Genomic DNA, 22075 nt, shown 5'->3' with positions numbered 1-22075 from the left:
ATTGATTCAAAGAGGAGAAATCGTGAATTCACTAAATTTGTCTTCTTTAATTATTTACATGTTTCAATTACAAATGGCACTAAAGAAGGCAAGCCAGTGACTTCATGGTTTCTCATCATTTGAGAAGGGAGTCCCCCCCACACCATCATTGCTAACCTACTTCTCTATCACGGCCCCAGGGGTTTGAGATGTGAGACCAGCTGTAAGGCTGTGCGGCTCCTACGATCAACCTTGACATTTTTATCATATCCAGAGTAATTGTTTGGTGTGATAACTCCCACAGAGGACTTACCTCAATGAAAACTATTTTTGCAAAGGTAAATGGCAGAAGAGAAATCTAAAACTTTCGCAAGAATTTGCCATCTGAGTCTCAGGTGAATTTGGATTTAGAATTTGAAACACAAGATGTTCTTAAACCCTTTTTTAGACGCCTGCCCAACAAGCTACAGTTGTTTGTGAGTCTCTTAAGAAATACGTCTCAGCCTGTCATATTATCACGATCACCTATTCTCTGTAAAATTGTATGCTATTGAGGGCAAAGAAAAGCTTGTCAAAAATTAATGGCCAAATGGTTGGCTTATTCCAGTGAATGCACAGAGCATGGTGAAAACAGGTGAATCTGCCTCCAGGTGACACTGTGATGGACAGGTGTTTCCTTTCTGGAACACAGTGTAGAAGATGTTTTCTTAAAGTCACCTTAAGAAAGGCCGCCTCTGCAAATACACAGCAGAGAGCCACTCACTAGAAACAGCATCGCCGTGGCCTGTACGCACCCTCGACCCATCCCTGAGCATCACCTACTTCTCCACTGCCCCTACTCAGTTCTTCCCTCTTTTCCCTTATTTTGAGTTAGAATTTATAATATGATAAGAAAAATGAATCTTTGGTCCTTTCCCCAAAGCTGGGGGTAGAGAGAGATGAACCAGGGACTGGAGACGTTAGAGTGGAGAAGGTAGGACAAGGGCAGGAAGTAAACAGAGAAGGTGATAGAAGGTGGCAGCCCCCAGTGGCAGGAAGCCTGCCTCCCTACTCTGTCCTTTCAGCAGCGGGAGTCTGCACACGGCCCCTCCAAACGCAGCCTTTCCTCTTCACAGATCTTGGGAATCCGCACTTCATTGGAGAGGGGATTCTCCCACCAACTTTCAGTTGCATTTTAATTTTATCCTTTATTCAAGTTGTAAAAGGCTCCCAGGGCTCCTCATTTAGTTAGCTGCGTTGATAAGCTCTCCCATCCTCATGCAGTCTGAAAGCCTTCAATTGATCTCCCGGGATTCGTGCTGGACACCCTCAAGATGGAGTAGAGACTCGTAGTTGCACTGTCTTCCAGGGAGCCCACTGGATGGTAAAGAAGGGAGACTTCCGTGTCAGCACTGAGATCACCCCAGAATTATAGTGCCCACCCTGGCCCCAGACCGAACCGCGCTGTGTCTACATCCTCCCCCAGCCACCGAGGGCGGTACCCTGCCTTACATCTCCTTCACTTGCTCCCTTTACCCCATGATGATAATTGAAATGTTATCATCCCAAAGTGGCAGTAAGCTTGCACAGTATGGAATTTTTGGTTTCATGGCTTTGTGGCAGAATTTGTGGTGGCTAACACTTAAAAGGCTTTTTGGAATTTTGCGTGACACAGAATGAAATGTCAGGTGGCTTAAACATTGGAAAAAGATGTTTCATCAGAGGATGAAGGAGCCTTCCAGGAACCAACAAACAACTGAAACCCAAGCCATTTCACTTTGCTTCCTGATTCTTCTTTGTGGGCTTCCCACTGAGTGAGGGAGTAGGAAGGGGTAATACAGGGTTTTGGGAGCCAAAGCTAGATGCTCACTATGTCATTTGCATCACAACTGACCAAGTTATTAATATTCTGCATGCAAAGTGGGATGAATCCCAAGCCCAGAAAGTTTCCCCGCTCTCCTTGGAGATCTGGGCCACACTTCTGGGGGAAGGAATATTCTTGACAGAAGGTAAATTACAAGCCTCTCTGTGGCCAACAGCTTACATGTCTGTCAGAGGACATGGACATCTCACAAAAGTGGCACCCCAAAACAGAACAGCCCCAGGGAATAGAGAGTCCCAGCCCTCTGTTTAAGGCAGCCTCAGGGCAAGAGTTCCTGTACTGCCAGCGACTGCAGGTTGTCGAGCGTGGGAACTGCCTGCCTTCGAGTTCACCATCATGTCTCTGCTTGCCTTCTAGGCCCTGCCCTACGTCTGCCTTTTGATTGCCATGCTTTTCTTCATCTACGCCATCATTGGGATGCAGGTGAGCTGGTGCGTCAGGGGCCTGGTGGGAGCAGTTGTTGCCCAGATTGTCTCTGGCTTGCCAGCCTGAGCATACAAAATTGAGGGTGCTTTAAAGAACCCCTTCTTGCCCAGGAGCATGCTCCCGAGATTTTGTTGGAATGTAACCTTGGAAATGTCACATGTGCGGGCTTCCCCACTCAGGTTGCCCAGGTATTCAGGGCGGCCTGATACAGGGGCTTGTACCAGAACCCTGAGGTGGTCAGGTCATGGTGCTGACTTAGAAGCAGCTGGACTTCTGTGGGCACAACAGCAGAACCACGGGAAAGATGACACCATTGTTCTTAGCCAGAGGGATCCCCCATGAGACCAAGGAGGGGGTGAGGCTCATGAGGATCCATTGCTCAGGATCTCTCATATTTGAGATAAGCCTCAAAGAAGGTTAGATGGTTCTTTTCCTGTACACAGCAACGCAAAATTTGTCTGAGTTCACTCCTGAATGAGTTTTATGCTCTAAGCCCCACCACTGGGAATGATTTGTAGAGTTCCTGGCCAAATCCTAGGGAGACCCAAGGGCCACATTCCAGTTAATTCCGCTCAAAAGGCCACACAGATTACTGGACGGTTCTCTTGGGTTACCATGTCCTTTCCAGTTTTGGAACTGAGAAGTGGATCAGGTTCTACCCCAGGTATTTATGCAGGTGGCCAGAGGCCCACTGAGCCGAAGAAGCCAAAAGATCTTTCTAAGGTGACTGCCACTTGCGATAGGCGGACTCCACTGTAAGCAACCCATCCAGCCAGATACACAGGCTTGCTGCTTGTCTCAGGGAGGCTAGTCTTCTGACTTGAGATGTGGAGACCATCCCCCAGCAGAGAACTGAAGCCAAGTGGCAGTCTCCTGCAGTCAGGCAGGCTGGCCGCCCCTGGACTGCCAGCTGTCTTCTCAGTGGTGCCTGCCATCTGCAGCCGCTGCACGCATCTCCAGGGCTTGATGCGTCAGTAGCCCTTTCCAGAGCATCTCTGAACTGTCTCTTCTTTTTGTTCCTCTTTCTTGCCTGCGGCTTCTTAATTTTCTTCGTCTTCTAACCCTGTTACGGGAGAGTTTTATTCTCCAAAAATACAATAGAATGTCAACTATCAAAAAGGATGAGACTAGTTTGAGAAGTAATGAGTTCTCTTTCACTGAGGATATTTTGGTAGAGATTTAAGGACGATGTTAGGGGTGTGTTGTAAGCAGAACCTGCTGAAGTTTAAGGTTAGCTTGGTTTCTTCTATTAAGTTCCTTCTAACTAAAATATTTGATTTTAGAATTAAAATGTTCTTGAACAGCTGAGTGAAACTTGACTAAATTAAGTTCTTTTTTGCCCATGCTTAAGATAGTCCTTAGCCCCTTTTCGTCTTCAAGCAAAATAAACTAGAATAACACCATCTCCAATACGAACCTGCTACTCTTACTACTGATCATGATGATAATGCTGTTTACCATTACTTGAATTCCTGGGTATGCCGGACACTGCGCTAAATGGATGTTCTTAACCCCTCCTTCCCCACTTCCCCTCTTCTCTCCTTTCTCTCTCTCTCTCTCTACACACACACACACATACATATATATACACGTGTAAAATACATCCAAACACTCAAGATATATATGACTAATGTATTCAGGAGTGATATAAGAATGTTTATGGGTGCATTTCCTTGTCTCCATTGATGCTTAGCTTGGTTAAGTAACTTTAACATGCTCAGGTCTCAGATAGTAGGTGGGAGAGCCGAGATTTGAACCCAGCTCTGTCTCCTCCACAGCCCATATTCTTACGGTACTATATGTTCTCTGTATTGTCTCTCCTCCCACCAATAAGCAAATACTAATATTTCTTTAACCCTTTAGTGGGAAGTGGGAGCTGTTCAGTCATGAAACTGTGATCTTTGCAATAACTGTAATGCCTTTTATTGCCCTTAGACTTCTTTCCAACAAATAAGAGCACTATTTCCATTCCACGGAGACATGAGTGGCATTCCCACTGTGACTTGCCTTTAGCTGGCCGTCCTCATCCCGGTCTGTGACAGAGAGCCTGCACCATCACAAAGTGGACACCTAGCTTGTGACTGGAGAGACTGCATCTCGTATAATCAGGACAAAGCAGAGAGATCCATACAAAGAGAAAGACGCAAAAGGGCAGGAGACAAGCATTAGGAGGATTTAAATAGCAACAGGATGTATCTATGGGAAGAACCGTTATTCTAAACTTTCAAAGGCTCTTTGGAAGAAGAGCGCTTTGCAGAGGAATCTGAAGATGGAAGGAAGGAGTAACTTGCTGAGTTGGGGAAGGAGCCCTGGGGCCACAGGCCATTAGGAGATGAGGTTTTCAGCCTCATCTCCACCAATGACCAGCTGTGTAAACTTGGTCAAGTTACTGAACCTCTCTGGGCCTTAACACCCTCACCAGTACAGTAGAGCAGTTGGATAGATGGCTTCACAGGTCCTTTCTAGTTCTAAAGTTCTGTGATTCCAAGTGAAAATGGATTTAAGACTATACTTTCGTTAAGTTTTCTGATGGGTCTCTGCATCCCTTCTTTCTCTTCCATACCTTTTGATGCGGAGACTTGCATTAGTGACAAGGATTAAGTGAAAAGCTTTAAAAAAAGTGGAAAAATCTTAAAGACCACCTTCGCAGTAAATATACAGTTTTGGCTTGAAAATTATCTTAGTGTAGATTCAAAACAGCTTTGGTTTCTTTGACTGTTACACATATGCCTCATGCAAAATCACAGCGTGTCCTCCGACTAGTTCACGATTGGATAAAGGGTTTGAGAAAATCATAATGAAGACAACTAATGATGGCTTCAGGAGTGTCATAGGGAGCAAAAACACCGTGAGTTGTGTTTATGTGATGAATCAGGGTAAATCATGGATTCTGAACCAAGAGGGTGGAAAGAGAGAGGGAGATGTGAATATAGGCAAGGATATGTGACAGTTTCCTCCTGGGGTGTCCAGAACTAGATTTGATTATTTGGGATTTTTTCAGTACTACTATTTGCCTGTTGGGGGCCACTAGCTTCTCATCTTTTTCGTTCCTTTCTTCCCCAGCCCTGCCTAGCTTGCCACCTCCATTCTCCCTAAGAGACAAGTAGTATTTGGGTTGTGAAAAACAGTGTTGAGAACAAATTCCCCAAGCAGGTGTCAGTGGGAGTTATTTGAGCAAAATAGCTGGGGGCAGAGATTGTCCCTCAATTGCACATTCTAAAAACTGTTAGGGGAAAAATGTGTTCTGTTTAGCATATATTAGATAAACTAAAGCATGTTACATGTAGGCTGAAAATTGTTTCAAATGGCTGGAAAAGTGACCTGTAAGCCTTCAGTTGTACGAACATTGCCTTGTGGGAATAGATCCTGTTATCTGCAAACATGGATGGGGAGAAAAGTGTATGTGTTGGGGCCCCCTTCTCATCCAAGAGACTTAGGGTCGAGCTTGGCTCCAGGCAGCACTGTTCATCATTATTCACTGTCCGTGGATAAAGATCTCTGAGTTGTCCCTCTTTTTCCACATGAATTTGTATGGTGACCGCGTTCTAAGCCCAGCGGGCAACAGCAGATTAGAAAACTTCGCTTTATAGTCATATCTGCCCAAATCCTTTTTCTTTTTCTAAGTATGCACTTGTCCTGACTTTCTGTATCCTATTGGCCTAGACTTTGTTTTGTGTGTGTTCATTCTCACGGACTCTGTGTTGTAGACGTATCAACCTTCTGAGATTTCACTCTGAATAGGAACATATCCAAGGGAGACAGAGATGCCCTTCTCTGACCTACACTGCTTGCAGATTCCAGGGCAGCATCTGCCCAAGCCCTAGATCACATCTTCTGCAAATACGTATGTGGCCATCATTCCTGCCTGAGACAGGAGTAGAGGGGCGGCTCCTTCCCTGCACTCCTGTGATCGGGTAATGTCTTTGACACACTGCTTGAGTACTATGGTGAGTACCATGGTGACAGGTACCATGGAAATAAGAAGACCTAATTAGGTGTGGGAGGAACTACATTCAGGCAGAATGACTTCAAAAGATCTTGCCTTCTGTGGTCCTTGCTAGCATTCGTCCTCTTTGCTGCACTGGAGAATATCATTACTCTGCATTTCAGCCAAGAGCATGGGGTCCACCAACCCCCCTGGATCTGAGTTATATGCTTCAGGGTGAGGCTGTCAGGAGGAGCCATGCATGCAGGTTTGCCAACCCTGCAGGTGCATCTAATATCCATGTGCTGTCCACATCACACAGCTCAGTAATGCTCGTTACTTTCTGTTGTTCTTTCCTCAAGGTATTTGGAAACATAAAATTAGATGAGGAGAGTCACATCAACCGGCACAACAACTTCCGGAGTTTCTTTGGGTCGCTCATGTTACTCTTCAGGTACTGGATGCGTGACTGTCATAGCTGGAGCTCTCCTGCCCAGGGAGACAGAGCTGGTCTGCCTCTTCCTCCTGTTTTGCTTTGTCTCTTTGTTCTGCCTGCTCTGCTCCTATCAGGATATAAGGTGGGGTGGGGGCGGGTGGCAGGGTGGGCAATGTCTCTGAAAAACTGCTCTGATGACATTAGAAAACTTTAACATCTTTAATTCAGTAGATAATTTGAAAATTGCAACTTCAGTCTCTGAGAGGGGGAAGGCCAGCACAGTTTCTTGCAGACCCAATTCCATTTAGGGGCTGAAACCTGGGATGGCCAGGTTTACGTGGGGTCTTAGACAGTCCCACCACTGTCTCCACCGCTGTCAGCAGAGACTCCTCAAAAGACAGAGAAGCAGTGGTTGAGGTGGCAGAACCCAAGAGAGACCTCCTTGGTGCTCGCCGTCTTTGGATGGAAAGCACTGGAGGGAGGCTAACTGAGCACAAAGAGAACCTGTTGGGATGAGGGCAGAGAGAGGGGTGAGTGGATTGGGCAAGAGGGCCACGGAGAGGATAGGACACCCGACCTGGACTACTAACCACTCTGTCTTTTGGGCTCAGGAGTGCCACAGGTGAGGCCTGGCAGGAGATCATGCTGTCGTGCCTCGGGGAGAAAGGCTGTGAGCCGGACACCACCGCACCCTCAGGGCAGACCGAGAATGAGCGTTGCGGCACTGATCTTGCCTACGTTTACTTTGTCTCTTTCATCTTCTTCTGCTCCTTCTTGGTGAGCAACATTGTGCTCTTGGCTTGGGGTGTGGCCTGCCCCTCTGATAAATAGATAAGAGATGTTGCGTTGAACTTATGTTCGCACACACGCTCCAGCCCAAGTTAAGGAGCAGGTCCTTCTCCAGAGAACTCTTGGAGGCCAGAGTGCATATCAGACTCCTGGGTGGGTGACTCTCCACAGTTGAGAAGTCTGCTGCTTCTCGAGAAGGATTGTTGTGAGAAGAAATGACGAGTAGAGTAGAGTTTGGTGAATACAACATTAAGCTTCATGTTGTATCTGTTGTAACCCAGAGTAAATTCTTTCTCTTCTGTACCTCAGGTATTTTGTCTTATAAGAAGGGCTAAGAATATCTTATGTCCTTTTGGAGACTTTTAACAAGAGTAGAATAACGACAGTCTACAATGTAAAGGCGTGGTTCTCTCCTGACCTGTGATGTCTTTATGTTCAATGACAATTAGCTAGCTGCATAGACGTGAAAAGATGATTGCTTTGGGCATTAGTAAATATTAATTGGGTAATATATGTGGAATACACCCACTTATAAAGTTGTGAGAAGCTCTAGGTGCCTTCTTAATTCTGTCTTTGGGAGAAAGTATGAATCAGCACACCAGCATCCAGAAATCTCTACCCTGCCAATCAGACAAGCAGTGATAAACAGAATAACGCCTGAGGTGCTACCAAATCAATAAAAGGGTCAGTCTGGTGTCTGGCCACCCTGACATCCCTTGGCTCAGCTTTGCTGCTAATGCCACTGGCTGTACAAAAATCTAAAACTAAAGCTATGCCACTGAAAAGTGGTCAGTTTCATGGTTGTGCATCAAAAAGTGAATTAATGAAAAAAGTGCTCTCGGGTCCAGGTGTTTTGACCTCTTTAAGGTGACCCCAAGGGGATTTGCCACATGTCCAGCTCTCAGGTGTGGGGAAGTGGCTTGCACATAGACTGTGTGGTCAGCAGGTTAATGTAACAGGGAGTAAACTAACTGGACGCTGGGTAGCCCACATTGTGCTGTTGGCTTTGTTGCTATTCTGCACTTGGCCAAGATCTCTTCCCTTTTGTAGTTTCTGTAAAATGGGAAGAAAAATGACTTGATAATGAGAGTATTATTTGCATGGTGAGCTCATACAGTATTTTAATACGCTTCTTTCTCATCGGTGTGAAAGGTTTTTCAGTGAAAAAAGAACACGAAATAGTATCCTATTTACAAATTATGGAAGTATAATGAAAATAACTGAAAGAAAATTTTGAATGATGCTATTAGAGTTTTACATTTATTCATTCACATATTCAGCACATTTTTACTGAGTGGCTATTAAAAGGCTTGCACTGAGGGGGCTGGCCCCGTGGCCGAGTGGTTAAGTTCGCGCGCTCCGCTGCAGGCGGCCCAGTGTTTCGTTGGTTCGAATCCTGGGCGCGGACATGGCACTGCTCATCAAACCACGCTGAGGCGGCGTCCCACATGCCACAACTAGAAGGACCCACAACAAAGAATATACAACTATGTACCGGGGGACTTTGGGGAGAAACAGGAAAAAAATAAAATCTTTAAAAAAAAAAAAGGCTTGCACTGAGCTAGGCACTGGAGTAAAGCTGCCAGCAAGGCATGGTCTCCCCCCATCACCTTTAGTGGAAGGAGGAAGGACATACAGGGGTATCAGTGTTAGTTGATGGGGTGAAATGGAGCGTATAGAAGGGCAGGCAGACATCTAAGTTGTATCCTACATGGTTTAAATGTTTAATAATAAATATTTAAAAGAAACCAAAGATATAACTGGAAAATTAATTAAAGACTATAAAGGTACTTTTAGAATCTTGAGATGGAGGGTACTGCATAATTCACATTAATGATATTTTTAAAGAGGCTATATTCAGTATCAGATCATCTGCTTTCAAATCTCAGCCCTATGCGAGATTGACTTTGTGACCTTGGGCAAGTCACACAGCTTCTCAACTCAAACCCACTACTCTAGAAAGATTTACTGATGCACTGTGATGGGTCAGGCCGTGTGCTTAGAGCTACGAATACAAATGTATAGAGGCAGTGCTTGTGTCCTTGAAGCGCGGGTGGTAATTAAATCTGCTTCACAAGGTTAGAGCAGCGTTAAAACAAATGGTAGGTGTGAATGCACACCCCACACTATAAAGGACTATGCAAATTAAAGCAACGTTAATACTAATAGTTTTTGTTAACATTAATAATAGGTACTGTACTGTGAAAACAGCGTAAAAGAAATGTGTGGATACATGGAAAACCCATTATACCCCAAGGAGTGATTGAATAAACTCACTGTGGCTCCACTCTCAGCAACAGAAAGAAAGGCCTATGTTAGGATTAGGTTCAGCCGCATGAGACAGAACTTCCTGGACAACAGTAGCTTAACCAAGAGGGGTGTTTATTCCCCGGGCACATTGGAGAAATCTGGAGGAAGGCAGTGCAAGCTTATTCTAGAGGCTCCACGGAGTGGTTAGTGCCCTAGACTCCTTCCCTCTGTCTGCTCCATCATCTCCAGGGAGCATCCTTCATCCTCATGGTAGGCGGACAGAGGATGGCTAGACTTCTAGGCACTTGTATCCTAGGAAGCGAGATGGAGGGAGGAAGGAAGAAAGGAGACTGGTTATTAGGATGCAGCCAGCAGTCTCTCTGTATTGCAGAGAAGACTCCGACCAGGTCCTCCCTGCAGACTGTCTCCTTATCCTGTCTGTGTATCTGGCACCTCCGTCTACCCAGTCACTTAACCTGGGAATCAGCAATAGCCAGTTGTTCTCTATCAGGCAGAAGTCTTTCACTTGCAAGCAACAGAAATCCTAGCTACATCTGGCCTAAGCGAAAAGGGATTTTATAGGCTCATGTAAATGAAGAGTCCCGGGACAGGACAGGCTTAAGCAAGCTTGATCTGAGGCTCACGTGACATCACCAGAACCAGACTGCTTTATTTCTAATCTCTTCCCCCAGCCTCCCCCATGTGAGCTCTTTTCTCAAACACCCCCACCCTGTAGCTCCAGGATGGCCGTAGCAGGAGCTCTAGGCCTCAGTCCTCACGCATTCAAGACCCACAGGGAAGGACAAGTCTTTTGCCCAGAAGTTTCAATGCCATTTTGTTGCCCTTGATTGGATCCCCAATCACTGTGGTCCATGGAATTGGGATTCAATGCCTGGCCGAGGCCTGGGTCACAGGTGTTGCCCCGCTGAACCATTTTAATGGGAATAGGCAAGGGGCGGGTCCCTGAGAGACCAAAAATACAGTAAATGGTGCTGGATAACCAAGAAACAACAATGCTCTTCACTGTGGTCATCAAGTCCTGTCGAGTCTACTGCCTTTAACTGTCTACTCCTGTCTGTGCTACTGTCCTGCCACTGGCTTGGTTCAGGAGCACCCCAACACTCTCCCGCTGCTCTCCCACTCACCCTCCATGTGGCAGCCTGGGGCTCTTTCTGAATACTATCATCCCTTGGTTTCTCTCCGAGTATAAATCCCTCTAGTGGTTCCCGTTGCCTCCTGCATCGTCTAGCCCAGAGGCAGGCAAACTATAGCCCACGGGCTGAATCCATTTGTCACCTGTTGTTGTTTGGTCCATGGGTTAGCAATGGTTTTTACGTTCTTTAATGGGTTGAGAGAAAAAATCAAAAGATGAATAATATTTCATGATGTAAAAATGATATGAAATTCAGATCTCAGTGTCCATAAGTAAAGTGTTATTGGAACACGGCCATGCTCATTCTCACACGTATTGCCTGTGGTTGCTTTCCCCCTACAAGAGCAGAACTGAATAGTTGCAAGAGAGATTGTATGGCCCACAAAGCCTAAAATACTTACTCTCTGGCCAGTTCGCTGGCCCTAGTCTAGACTCTTTAGCATGGTTTACAAGACGCTTCTGTGCTCTGTCCCTTGGGCCCAGCTGCACTGCCCTCAGGGTTGACTGAATGTTCCCCATCCCTCAGTACCTCTGTGCTCTCTCATTCGTGCTGGCTCCTCTGCCTAAAAGACCTGGTTTTGTGCCCATGTCTGTCTGGTGAACAGTTCCTGGTCTTTCAGGACCCAGCTCAAGCATCAATCCTCTTAGACACTTTTTCTTCAGCCAGGAGAAATTGCCTTCATACTCCTTTCTGTTCCCAATGTAAACTGTCTACACTTCTTTCATGGCTCTTAGAGCAATTTGTATGTTCCCAATAAGTCACAGTCTCTACTAAATACTAAGTCAGTCTTTAAGGATATTCAAGTATCAGCATTTAGTGACGGTCTGCTGTGCTTTAGGCAAGGTGCTAGGCATGGGAATATATCTCTGGACAAGAACTTTCTTATTTCCCATCCCCAGAACCTGGATCTCTGTGTGGAACACAGTGGGTGCACAATAAATGTTGAACAAATGAGCAGGAGAACAGGGTCTTGGAAGCCACTTAAGAGCCAGGAACAGCTTCAAGTTGTCACACAGTAAGCCATGCAGTCAGCTCGACATCTCACCATTTCTCTTTTGGGCTCCTTTTGTGGAGCAAGCGTGCGGGTGGGAGGCTGTATGGGCAGGCTGGTGCCAGGCCTTGCCTTCCTCTGGCTTTGAGAATGTTGTGGCTGCTGGTGCTGCAATAACAATTAACTAAATTGAACAGATAATAAAAGTGACCATGGAGTACCTTGCAAATATACAGTGGCATAGAAAGTGAAATCATAATGCCCACACAATAAGGTGTGTGGAACAAATAATGAAAATGTGTTCAGCAAGATCAATAGTGCTTTAGTGAGGAACTTCAGCCTTACAAACTTTGGAATTCTTTATTTGCCTTGAAGCAATAAAAAAAATTTCTGTTTTACGTTTCTCCTAACTCCTCTTCTCCCCTTTGCCCTTCAGATGCTCAACCTGTTTGTGGCTGTCATCATGGACAACTTTGAGTACCTGACTCGGGATTCGTCTATCCTGGGGCCTCACCACTTGGACGAGTTTGTCCGTGTCTGGGCAGAATATGACAGAGCTGCATGGTGCGTAGGCCTCTCAGCGAGCCCGGTGGGGTCTGTATCAAAAGCCTGAAGGAAGAGGTTGGAATTGGAGCCACTCAAATGCTTGCCTGTTACAGAAGGAGAAGAGTTTCCTCTTGGTTGTGGCCCAGGGAAGAGGCCGGGTCCTCAGATTGATGCTAGTATCAAGCCAGTCATCAAAGACTTAGCTTCTTTATCTTCTTTTCCTCTCTCTTTCCTTCTGTGACAGGCTTTTCCCTTTCTTTGCCAATCTCATCACACAATCCTCACTCTGAATATTTGGGTTCAGTCCCCAGAGGAGCTTCCAATAACCTTTCTTCTTCTTTTCCTATGAATGGTCAGTGGACTTCTTTGAGCCATCAGGGGAGTTGACAAGGGTTTTCTGGGCCAGCTGGACATCTGGTCATCGTGGTCAGTGTTTTCTCTCTCTCAACCCCCACAAAAAGTACAGTTTCAGATAACTCTGAAATTATATTAAAAGCCAAGCAACTTGTTTTTCCAACTGATCCCTTAAATACTTGTGGATTTTTATTGCATGAAACTGAATTAAATGGCAGGAATTTTCAGGGATAACTTCCCTAGGTCTCTTTCATTGTCAAGTGATGATGCCCCTTTTGGGCTTTAGAGCAGAGGCTGGCAAACTACAGCCCATGGGCTAACTGTGGCCCACTGCCTATTTTTGCAAATAAAGTTTTACTGGAACACAGCCACACTCACTCATTTATGTATTGTCAGTGGCTGCTTTTACATCGTGAGGCAGAGTTGAGTAGTTGTGACAGAGATGGTGTGACTCTCAAATTTGAAAATATTTACTGTCTGACCCCTTACAGAAAAAGTTTCCTGATCCCTGCTTTAGAGGACAAAAGCAACATTTTGGCCCTCACATTTGAGGACAGGGTAAGGGTTCTGTGAGCACTCACTCCACGGAAACTTTTCTGTCCCGTGTCATCTTAGCTTTAGGGTCTTATCTCACCAATCTATCCATTCCGGTCCCCTCTGAAAATACTACAAGAAATGCCATCCTTCAGAGAATGGACCATGTTGCTTCCACCTGGAACCCCTTCATAATCTGAGGCCATTCCCAAAATCTATCCTCCTGTGAGGCCGTTGAACTTGGGTCGCTGCTGTAGGGATTAGAAGAGCGAATCAGAATTCCTCTTCCCCTCAGCAATTATTAATGAGTTAGATAGAGTTCTCTAAATCCATTCCTATTACAATGGCTAAGTAATGGCTTTTTCTTTCTGGGCCTACTTTCTAGTAGATGGGCTGCTTAGAAAGCAATGGGCTGTGTGTTAGAGGGGAATGCAGCCAGGCCTGCATCTTAGCAGCTCTGTGGCCTTGGACAAGTCACTTAACCACTCTGAGCTTCCCCATCTGTAAAAATGGTGATAATGATACCTACCCACCTTGAAGGCTACTTGTGATGATTATATTAAATCATGTATGTAACATTATAATTGACAATAATTATAATTGACAATAACCATATAGCAATGCAACTGGAAAGCATGGAAAATTGGTCTGTAAAGCATGAATGGCCATAGGATTGGGACCCTAGGAAGGGATGTCTTCATTCACCTGAAAGAGGAGAAGCCAACTGCTAGCAAAGGAGTTCATTGCTTAGCCTGCCTCACTCAGCTGTCCTTGGCTCTCAGAAACCCCCACTTCCTGTGGTTTCATATTATCTTGGGACCCAAACATCATGTGCAATAAACATGCTCCTCTGCACTCATTCCAGCTGCTGGGAAGAAACACTTCCATGAGGACTCATCACGACACTTACATACCTGAGCTATGAGAGAACAAAGAGAAAAAGGAGAACATCTTCTGTCTGCCTTGAAATTCACAGCATCACTTGTTCTGGTTAGGGTTTCATTGGCCTTGTCTATGAGATGAGGGGGGAGAAAACTAACAAAGATAAAGCGAGCCAGTGTCTTCACAAAGAAGACTGATGCAGTTGCAGAGAACATCAGCCTGTCGCCTGTACCAACCCATCCACATCCCAATCTCAATAAGAAAGAAAAGAACAAATGGTTAAATTAACTTCCTCTCAAGAATCCAGAGACTTGGAAGTCCTGATGAGCTGCTATTTGGAAGAAGAGGAGGAATCAACACCCAAATCAAGAAAAGACTAGAAAGAATGAAGCTGGGGCAGAGCCCTGGTCTCGACGTGGCTGCCGGCGAGGCCTGGATGCTCCGAGATGAAAATGTGTATAGTTTCTGATGGAAACCCTGGTTCAAAGCAGGATCTGTCCAGATCTGCAGATCCCTAGCCATTGCTTCCTTGTTCTGGCCCCTGACAGATCAGATGTTTTAGCCACTGAAAATGAATCATGTGTTGATTCCATCCTTTCCACAGAAAGCCAGAACTCTGTAGCAGGTTCATGTGAAAAGGGGTTGGTGAGATAGGTCATATTGTTCCTACAATTCTGACTGGATCCCACCAAGCCACCTGTGGGCTGGGTGGCAGGAGCGGAGCTGGGAGGAGGATGGCCATGGCTCCCTCCCAGGCTGCTCTCTGAGCACGGATCCCAGGAGGCTCCCACCTAGTAGAACGGAGCTTGCCCAAGCTGAACTCTGGAAAAATCTGCCACAAAGAGAAGCAAAACCCTTGGCAAGTTCTCTTGTGCCAACTGTGCTCCTTGCTAATTAGCCTAATGGGGAATTTGTCTCTCCCGGTCTGCAGAAAGATGCCGACTTCCCCCTGCCCGGACAGGCAGGTCTGAGCAACTGACTGTAATCAGTGTCTGTGAAAAGCAAAACGTTCTGTGGTCCACTTCACGGCAGCCTGGCCCCTGCTCCTGACGGCGGCCAGAGGCATCTGTGAATTGACAGGCTTTGTTCTTAGAGGCCTAGCTTGAGCCAGGGTCCATTTTCTGCATCTGGCCAGGTGTAGGTATCTTGGGTGATCTTGGTTGCTAGTCAGTACCTTTGGGCATTGGACGGGCTCTGATTTCCTTAGAAAATTGGAGACAGTGCTGTTCATGAGGGGCTAGTGCTCCAATGTTTACTGTTCTCAATCTCTCCTGGTCTGGCTTTGCCAAGCCCAAGGAAAGAAGCTGCTCTTCCCGTTCTAGCCATCCCCTTCTTGGCTAAGCTGTCATTTCTTTCTCACCCTTCTCTGAGTGTCCTATTAACCCCCTGTGCTTCTTTTACAGCGGCAGGATCCCGTATAAGGATATGTACAAATTAGTGCGGGTGATCTCGCCGCCTCTGGGCCTGGGAGAAAACTGCCCCTACAGGGTGGCCTGCAAGGTTTGCCTGCCACTCCCCAGCCATGACCGGCGGTGGGGTACAACTTCGAACCCTTCCTCTCCGTTCTGCTCCACCACCACTGCGCCACATGAGGGAACCTTCATGTTGCTTTCCTTTGAGTTTAAAGAGGTCCAAACCCTCCCAGAACCAGCAGCTGTTACATAAGGAAGAAGGGCACGTTATGGGGAGAAGGCAGAAAAAAAGAGTTAAGGACTCAATAATGAAGGTCAATTTGAACTTTTTCAGTTTTCTTCACATGTCCACACTCATTCATGGGTGTGTACACACACACACAAACACACACACACTCTGTCTCTCTCCCCACTCCTTCTTAATCTGTACATTTAACCAGAGGGCCTTCCCTCCTCCAGAGAATACAGAAATCTTTTTAACCCAGCTGAGAGTTGTGGTTTCCCTTCACTGGAAACAGAGAGCCTCCTATTAGCAAAAGAGCATCATCACGCCATGTGGATTGTAGCAAAGTGTGGTTCTAGTCATCCTTACCTCTGCCCACCATCCAGCTCGTGGATAGGTTGGCCACAAGCGATTGTAAAAGCTGTAGGACAGACAGGAGGTGAGAAGTGGTAAAGGATTAGGGCAAGAGCTGAGAGGGGGTGAAAGAGGATAGAGTTGGTGGTGTGTGGAAGAATCCAATAGCTCAGAGGATCTGGGAGGGTCTTGGTGGATGATGGAGTGTTCCTGAGCCCATTTCTTGCCTTAGGGTCCTGCCGTATATTGTTGAGGGGGCTGAGGGCTCTGTCATAACTGCCGAGTCACTGCTTGTTTGTGAGACCGAGGACATTGTTCGGGGCATGTAAGGCCTCCCTCTCCAACTCTGCCAGAGCCCGGGAACTCTAACATCCCAGCGGCTCTGCCAAGCCGCCGTCCGAGGCCAAGCCCACTAGATAAGGAAGCTTCTCCTGGTGCTGCAGGCGGGAAGCGTGGGCTCCCTGGGGCGTAGCACAGCAAGGCAGCTGGAAGAAGACTTAGGCCCAGGAAGATGCCAGCCTGGGCAATGGGAAGGAGCTGGCTTGGGATGGTGACAAGTGACTCCCACACGTGGGAGGCCGAACAGCTGCCTCTGCTGAGACTCTTTAAACTCCGCCCTGGTGAAACCTGCAGCCGCATGTGGGGAGAGCTGGGAGGGCAGCATGGCATGCAAGACGCTCTTCCTCCTCCTGGTTTTGTTTCTTCTGTCCCTAGCATGCCATCGCCCTGGGGCATGCTGGGGCATAAAGAGCACTCTTCTCCACAGAGCCAGGTGGAAGCAACGGGCCGACTCTGACAAGCAGCCACAGCCAGCCACTCTCAGTGCAAGTCGCCGCCTCCTGTTGCACACACACCACAGAGGGGGATACACGGCGTTCTGCCTGTGGGTTCAGAGGAAGAGAAAGGCCTGACTTCCAGGCTGGCATCCCCATCCCAGCCAGGGCCAAAAATTCTAACCCACGGCTGGAGCACCGTCTATCCGGTTTATACCGCTCACACACAGCCCTGGGAATTGAAAACAAGCTTTTGTTTTATGGGGCACGGATGGCATGAACCGGGAAGTTGGCTGATGCTAATCCAGAAGGAGAAAACGAGTCCTCATGATGTCAGAGGGACCACCAAGGTTGCCGTAGGCCTTCCCGGGTCTGTGTGGGGCGTGATATAAATCCGTGCCAAGATGGAGTCGCGTGTATGGTTTGCCTTGATTAACAGGTTTCCTATTCTTTTCCTGTTTGTCCCTTTTGTTTTGTTTTTCTTCTCCTGTTTTCTGTACTATTTTGTTTGTCTGTGTCGTTTGGCTCTCTGGGAATGCCTGTTCTCCTTCCTGTCTGCATCCTTCTCCCCTGGTCCTTTTCCTTTCCCTGCCACCCCCCCTGCCCTGCCAACCTACCCCATCCCCACTTACGACCCCTCCATGAGCAGTGGCCGCATCCATTACACTGAGATGTATGAAATGCTGACTCTCATGTCACCACCGCTAGGCCTCGGCAAGAGATGTCCCTCCAAAGTGGCATATAAGGTAGACCACCCTTTCCTTTGTTCTGGGCTAGAGACCAACAGGAAATGGGATCCAGCCACGGGGAGGAAGCTGGGCTGGGGAGGTGGAGGAGGGACCCAGGGAAGGAGGATACGATGAGACGGCAGGGTCAGGAAGAACCAGGAAGATGAAGTCCTGAAACGATACAAGGGATGGTTTGCAATGCTCTTCAACGTGGGCTTTTGTATGTGTTATTCTGTGTTTCTACAAGTGTGTGGCTTCTTGCGAGTGGGTTGCTAGAGAGGAAGTGTTAAGTAGCGTGTTTTGTTTAAGAGGAGGCAGAGTGGTGGCCTGTGGGATAGCATATATGGGCAACAAGGAAGCCTACAGCTAAGCAGCTCTCAGAGCATATATATAAAAAAGAAGCATCTCCAACCAGATAAGCGAAGGAAATAATGCAGAAATTCCTCGAAACATGGTTCAAGAAGAAATTTTTAGGAGAGAGGAAAACTCTTAACAAATTTCTTCCTCCATGATATGGGAAGGAACTGTGGCATGGTTCCTTCTAGGTATCAGAAAAAAGAGGAACATGACTTCTATCCCATGATACGTGATGAAGGATGCAGCTCCCTTCCCCCATTAGCCCAGCTGCCCGGTTCTCTTGGGAGTGCAAGGGAAAGGGTGACAGTGGGCACAAGTTGCATCAGCATTAGATTTGCCTTATTAACATGACTAATTATGAGGCCAGGCCTTGAAGTTATGGGTGGATTCCCCATGGTTGCTTAGAGCAGCATTGTACATTGGGAGTCACTTGCCGTTAGGGTGCTCATAGCTTTGGGGCCTGAGTTTTTTCTCCATAATTAGTAATAGTTACTGTTAATTCCCTTTTGGTGTTTAGACTGGCCCAGAACTCTGGAGCTCTTTCATGCATCTAGGAATACACCACAGCACTGTTGCCACTTCTTTAGAAGTTTAAAGAAGTGGGAGAGAGATGGAACTCAGATATAAACAAGAAACTGGCTTTACGCTCTAAGACACCATGTCTGTGAAATCACGTTAGGTGAGATGTTCCAATGGAGTGTTGGAGACCCTGCCTTGGAAAGAGACATGTCCCTCCCTGCTAGGCTGGTGGTTCTGCCAGAGGGCCTTCTGCTGCTACCTCCAAGTTGGGTAGCCGCAGAGAGCATCTCATTGGAATGAGGCCCACAAGGGACCCTCATCCACCCTAGTACATGGCTCCTTGTGTGTGGCTTAGGGGCTGGCATCCTTTTTGCTCATGATGGCCACATCCAAAAGTACCAGGTGGTGGAATGTGGCTCTGAGTTCATTTAATTCCTAGGATGAAGCTTGGTGGGAGGAGGGGAGTGGGGATTGGAGGAAAAGTTAAAGGATTCCAAAAGCAAGATACTCTCTAGAAAGTGGATTTGGCCATTTCAGTTTGCTCCCTTCCTTTGGGTGAAGGGAGCAAGGCCTGCCCACTCTGCTCCTGCCTTGGTCACCCTGCTCTCATCCTCTCTTCTCTGCTCTCCCTGGCCGTCTTCCCCTAGACCCTGTTTGCACTCTCTTCCTTTTCCCTCCTGCTCCACCTCATTCTTTGGATAAGTTTGACTTATGCATGTTCAATCATGTGCTGGCAAATTTCATCTTTTAAAGACTCAAAAAGGGGGCATCAGGATGCATCTTTCAAGTCAGATAAGCAAAGCAAAATCTCCCCCATCACTATCTTTCCATCTGAGTTTGGGGGGTATTCATGGGACAAGTGGAAATATAGAGCAGCCTTGAACCAGGGAAGGGAGGCACCTCCCAGAGCTGACTCCTTTCCCCAAGCCACTTTGTTTAAAAATCGCTTCCCATTTCTATTAAAGACATTCTTAGGACCATGGAGAAGTCCTACAGAATGATTAATCCCCCTTCCCTTGGAATTTGGCATCATTCCCTAGGAAAAAAAAATCAGCAGAAAATGAGCTTAAGTGAGAGCAGCGAGAGTAGGCATGGGACAGGGGGTGGGGAATCCTTGCCCTTCTTTTTTGTCTCTGCATTTGACCTCTGCACCTTTCTTCCCTTCTCACCAAGGTTTCTTTCGATATTTTTTTCCTCCTGCTGTTTCTTTTTTCTCTTCCACACAGAGGTTGGTCCTGATGAACATGCCAGTGGCTGAAGACATGACAGTCCACTTCACCTCCACACTTATGGCTCTGATCCGGACAGCTCTGGATATCAAAATTGCCAAAGGTCAGCTTAGGAAGGAGGAAGAGGTTCTGGAACAACTCACTCAGGGTGGTGCAGGACGGAGATGTTTAAACTTTCCTCCATCCAACACTGTAGTGACCTGGAAATCAAATAGTAGGGTCCCAGTTTCACCTCTGATTCAATAACTGTAAGATTTGCTGTTTCTTCCTGGTGAAATGAACCGTTTGATCATTTCTAAGGCCTTAACAGTAGGTGATCTTCAGTGTCTGGCACGTAGTAGGCATTTGAGAAATACTTGTTTATTGAACAAATGAGTTTTAAATTTGTCCTTTTTTCCTTATGTGGTATCTTTAACGTCCTGGAAGGTGTCTGTGGCAGATGCTCTCATGGAAGTTCTTTGCACCTCTTGAGTTCTAATTCAGTGATGTAGGAGAGAAAAGGTTTACTACTTCCAGATGGACCTCCAGCCTTCCTGCTCCTGCCTGATCCAAATCCTTTTTAAATCAGTTCACTCAGACTGTGGAGTCAGAGTCACTGGAAGAATTGATGTACGTATAATGAGGCAGGAGAGGCTCGCTTGTGGCTCTTTCATTTTCCCCTCTGATAACTGAGCACCTGGGAAGCTTTTCGAATAAATTAGGAAGCTGATCCTGGGCTCTGGGCCTCAGATCTCTGTAGCAGGATATCCCTGAGTCACTGGAAGTGGGAGCCAAAATGTGTTCTGCTTCTTCAGCAGAAAGACCTGGTATGGCAAGATCCACTGTCACTAAGTGCCAAGATTTCCTCTGAGACTGGGAGCCGCCCTGCTGATTCAGCTGCTGCCCCCACCCACTTCCTCAGTCCTTGTTATTTCTGTGCCTGCTCTGTTTTATTTATTAATAATTTTTCTTACTCTAGGTGGTGCAGACAGGCAGCAGCTAGATGCAGAGCTACAAAAGGAAACCCTGGCCATTTGGCCTCACCTGTCCCAGAAGATGCTGGATCTGCTGGTGCCCATGCCCAAAGGTGTGGGGTCTCCTCCTGGGTGTGTTTGTCCCTGGGGCCCCAGCATGCCCAGGCCACATCTTTTGGAGGAATACAGGACAATCAAGGAGATAAGGGAAGCCTGCTCTCATCCTTAGGAAACTAAAATCTCTCACTTCCTAAGTCTCTTTTGTCATTATTAATTGAAAACATTTTCTTTTTTTTTTTTCTTTTCTTCCTGCTTTTTTTCTCCGCAAATCCCCCCAGTATATAGTTGTATATTTTAGTTGTGGGTCCTTCTAGTTGTAGTGAAAACATTTTCTTAAAATAGGTCACTGTGGTTGTGGGTGAAGCTTCTTGGGTGTATTGCTCTCTCCCTCCATGTAATACTTTTCAGCAAACCATCATGCAGTTGGGAAAAAGGTGGTGTAACTTAGAGATGGAAGTCTAGACCAGTGGGAGGGGATGCTTGCTAATGTGTTGTTTACCATTGCCCTCATTGGGTGGCCATAGAGGCTCCCTGAGGATACATATGGGGACCTATTCACTTTGTATCCTCAGTGACTGGCACATATGGAACCCTCAATAAATGTTGGAGGGATGGGTGGCTGAAGGGGCAAACCTGCTTCAGAGAGTGGAGAACAGAGGTTTACAAGTGTCCTCACTCTCTCCCACCTGTCTTCTCCCTGTTCCCTTCCATGCCACATTTGTGTTTTTAGCCTCTGACCTGACTGTGGGCAAAATCTATGCAGCAATGATGATCATGGACTACTATAAACAGAGTAAGGTGAAGAAGCAAAGGCAGCAGCTGGAGGAACAGGTGAAAGTCAACGACAGCATGGTGGGTGGACCATGAGGAGCCCATGAGGGCCCCTGTAGGGATAGGCCTGTGCATCCCTCGGGCATGGTGCCCCGCAAGGGCTTAGAATCAGAAGTAAGGAGTGCAGGGTTCAAGAATTTTCTAGGATCGGGGGATTAGGAACCCAATGGGTCAAGGGTTAAAATGGTCAAACAGGGTATCAGTCCTGCTCCTGTTTTGCTCAAGCATGTTGTATTTTCCCCTATAGCTGACCCCACAGTCATTCGGGTTCCTTTCTTCTTCCCACTTTTAACACAGAAAAACGCACCCATGTTCCAGCGCATGGAGCCCTCATCTCTGCCTCAGGAGATCATCGCTAATGCCAAAGCCCTGCCTTATCTCCAGCAGGACCCCGTCTCAGGCCTGTGAGTATAACCAAGGGTCCTTGCTCTCCTGCCTGCATCCTGTCTCTCGTGCCATTGTTCAGTCCGGAAACCCATTGCCAAGAAGTGCCTGAGAAATAATACTGA

General features: G+C 46.9%; 1 protein-coding gene across 4 annotated transcripts in view; it reads left to right on the top strand.

Annotated features, from left to right (window-relative positions):
- The window catches only part of CACNA1E (calcium voltage-gated channel subunit alpha1 E), a 370728-nt gene that overhangs the window by 329172 nt on the left and 19481 nt on the right, over positions 1-22075 (top strand). For all 4 annotated transcript variants that reach the window (XM_070497320.1, XM_044758026.2, XM_070497319.1 and 1 more), the window contains 9 exons: positions 2198-2263; positions 6554-6645; positions 7239-7404; positions 12248-12375; positions 17539-17635; positions 19720-19825; positions 20681-20788; positions 21466-21566; positions 21864-21970. In XM_070497320.1, the coding sequence (XP_070353421.1) occupies positions 2198-2263; positions 6554-6645; positions 7239-7404; positions 12248-12375; positions 17539-17635; positions 19720-19825; positions 20681-20788; positions 21466-21566; positions 21864-21970 (971 nt within the window). The remainder of the gene's footprint in view (positions 1-2197; positions 2264-6553; positions 6646-7238; positions 7405-12247; positions 12376-17538; positions 17636-19719; positions 19826-20680; positions 20789-21465; positions 21567-21863; positions 21971-22075) is intronic.

The sequence above is a fragment of the Equus asinus genome, chromosome 25 (genome assembly GCF_041296235.1).
Source record: "Equus asinus isolate D_3611 breed Donkey chromosome 25, EquAss-T2T_v2, whole genome shotgun sequence".
Classification (NCBI taxonomy): Eukaryota; Metazoa; Chordata; class Mammalia; order Perissodactyla; family Equidae; genus Equus; species Equus asinus.
Note: the sequence above shows the minus strand (reverse complement) of the source record. Positions and strands in the feature narration are given on the sequence as shown.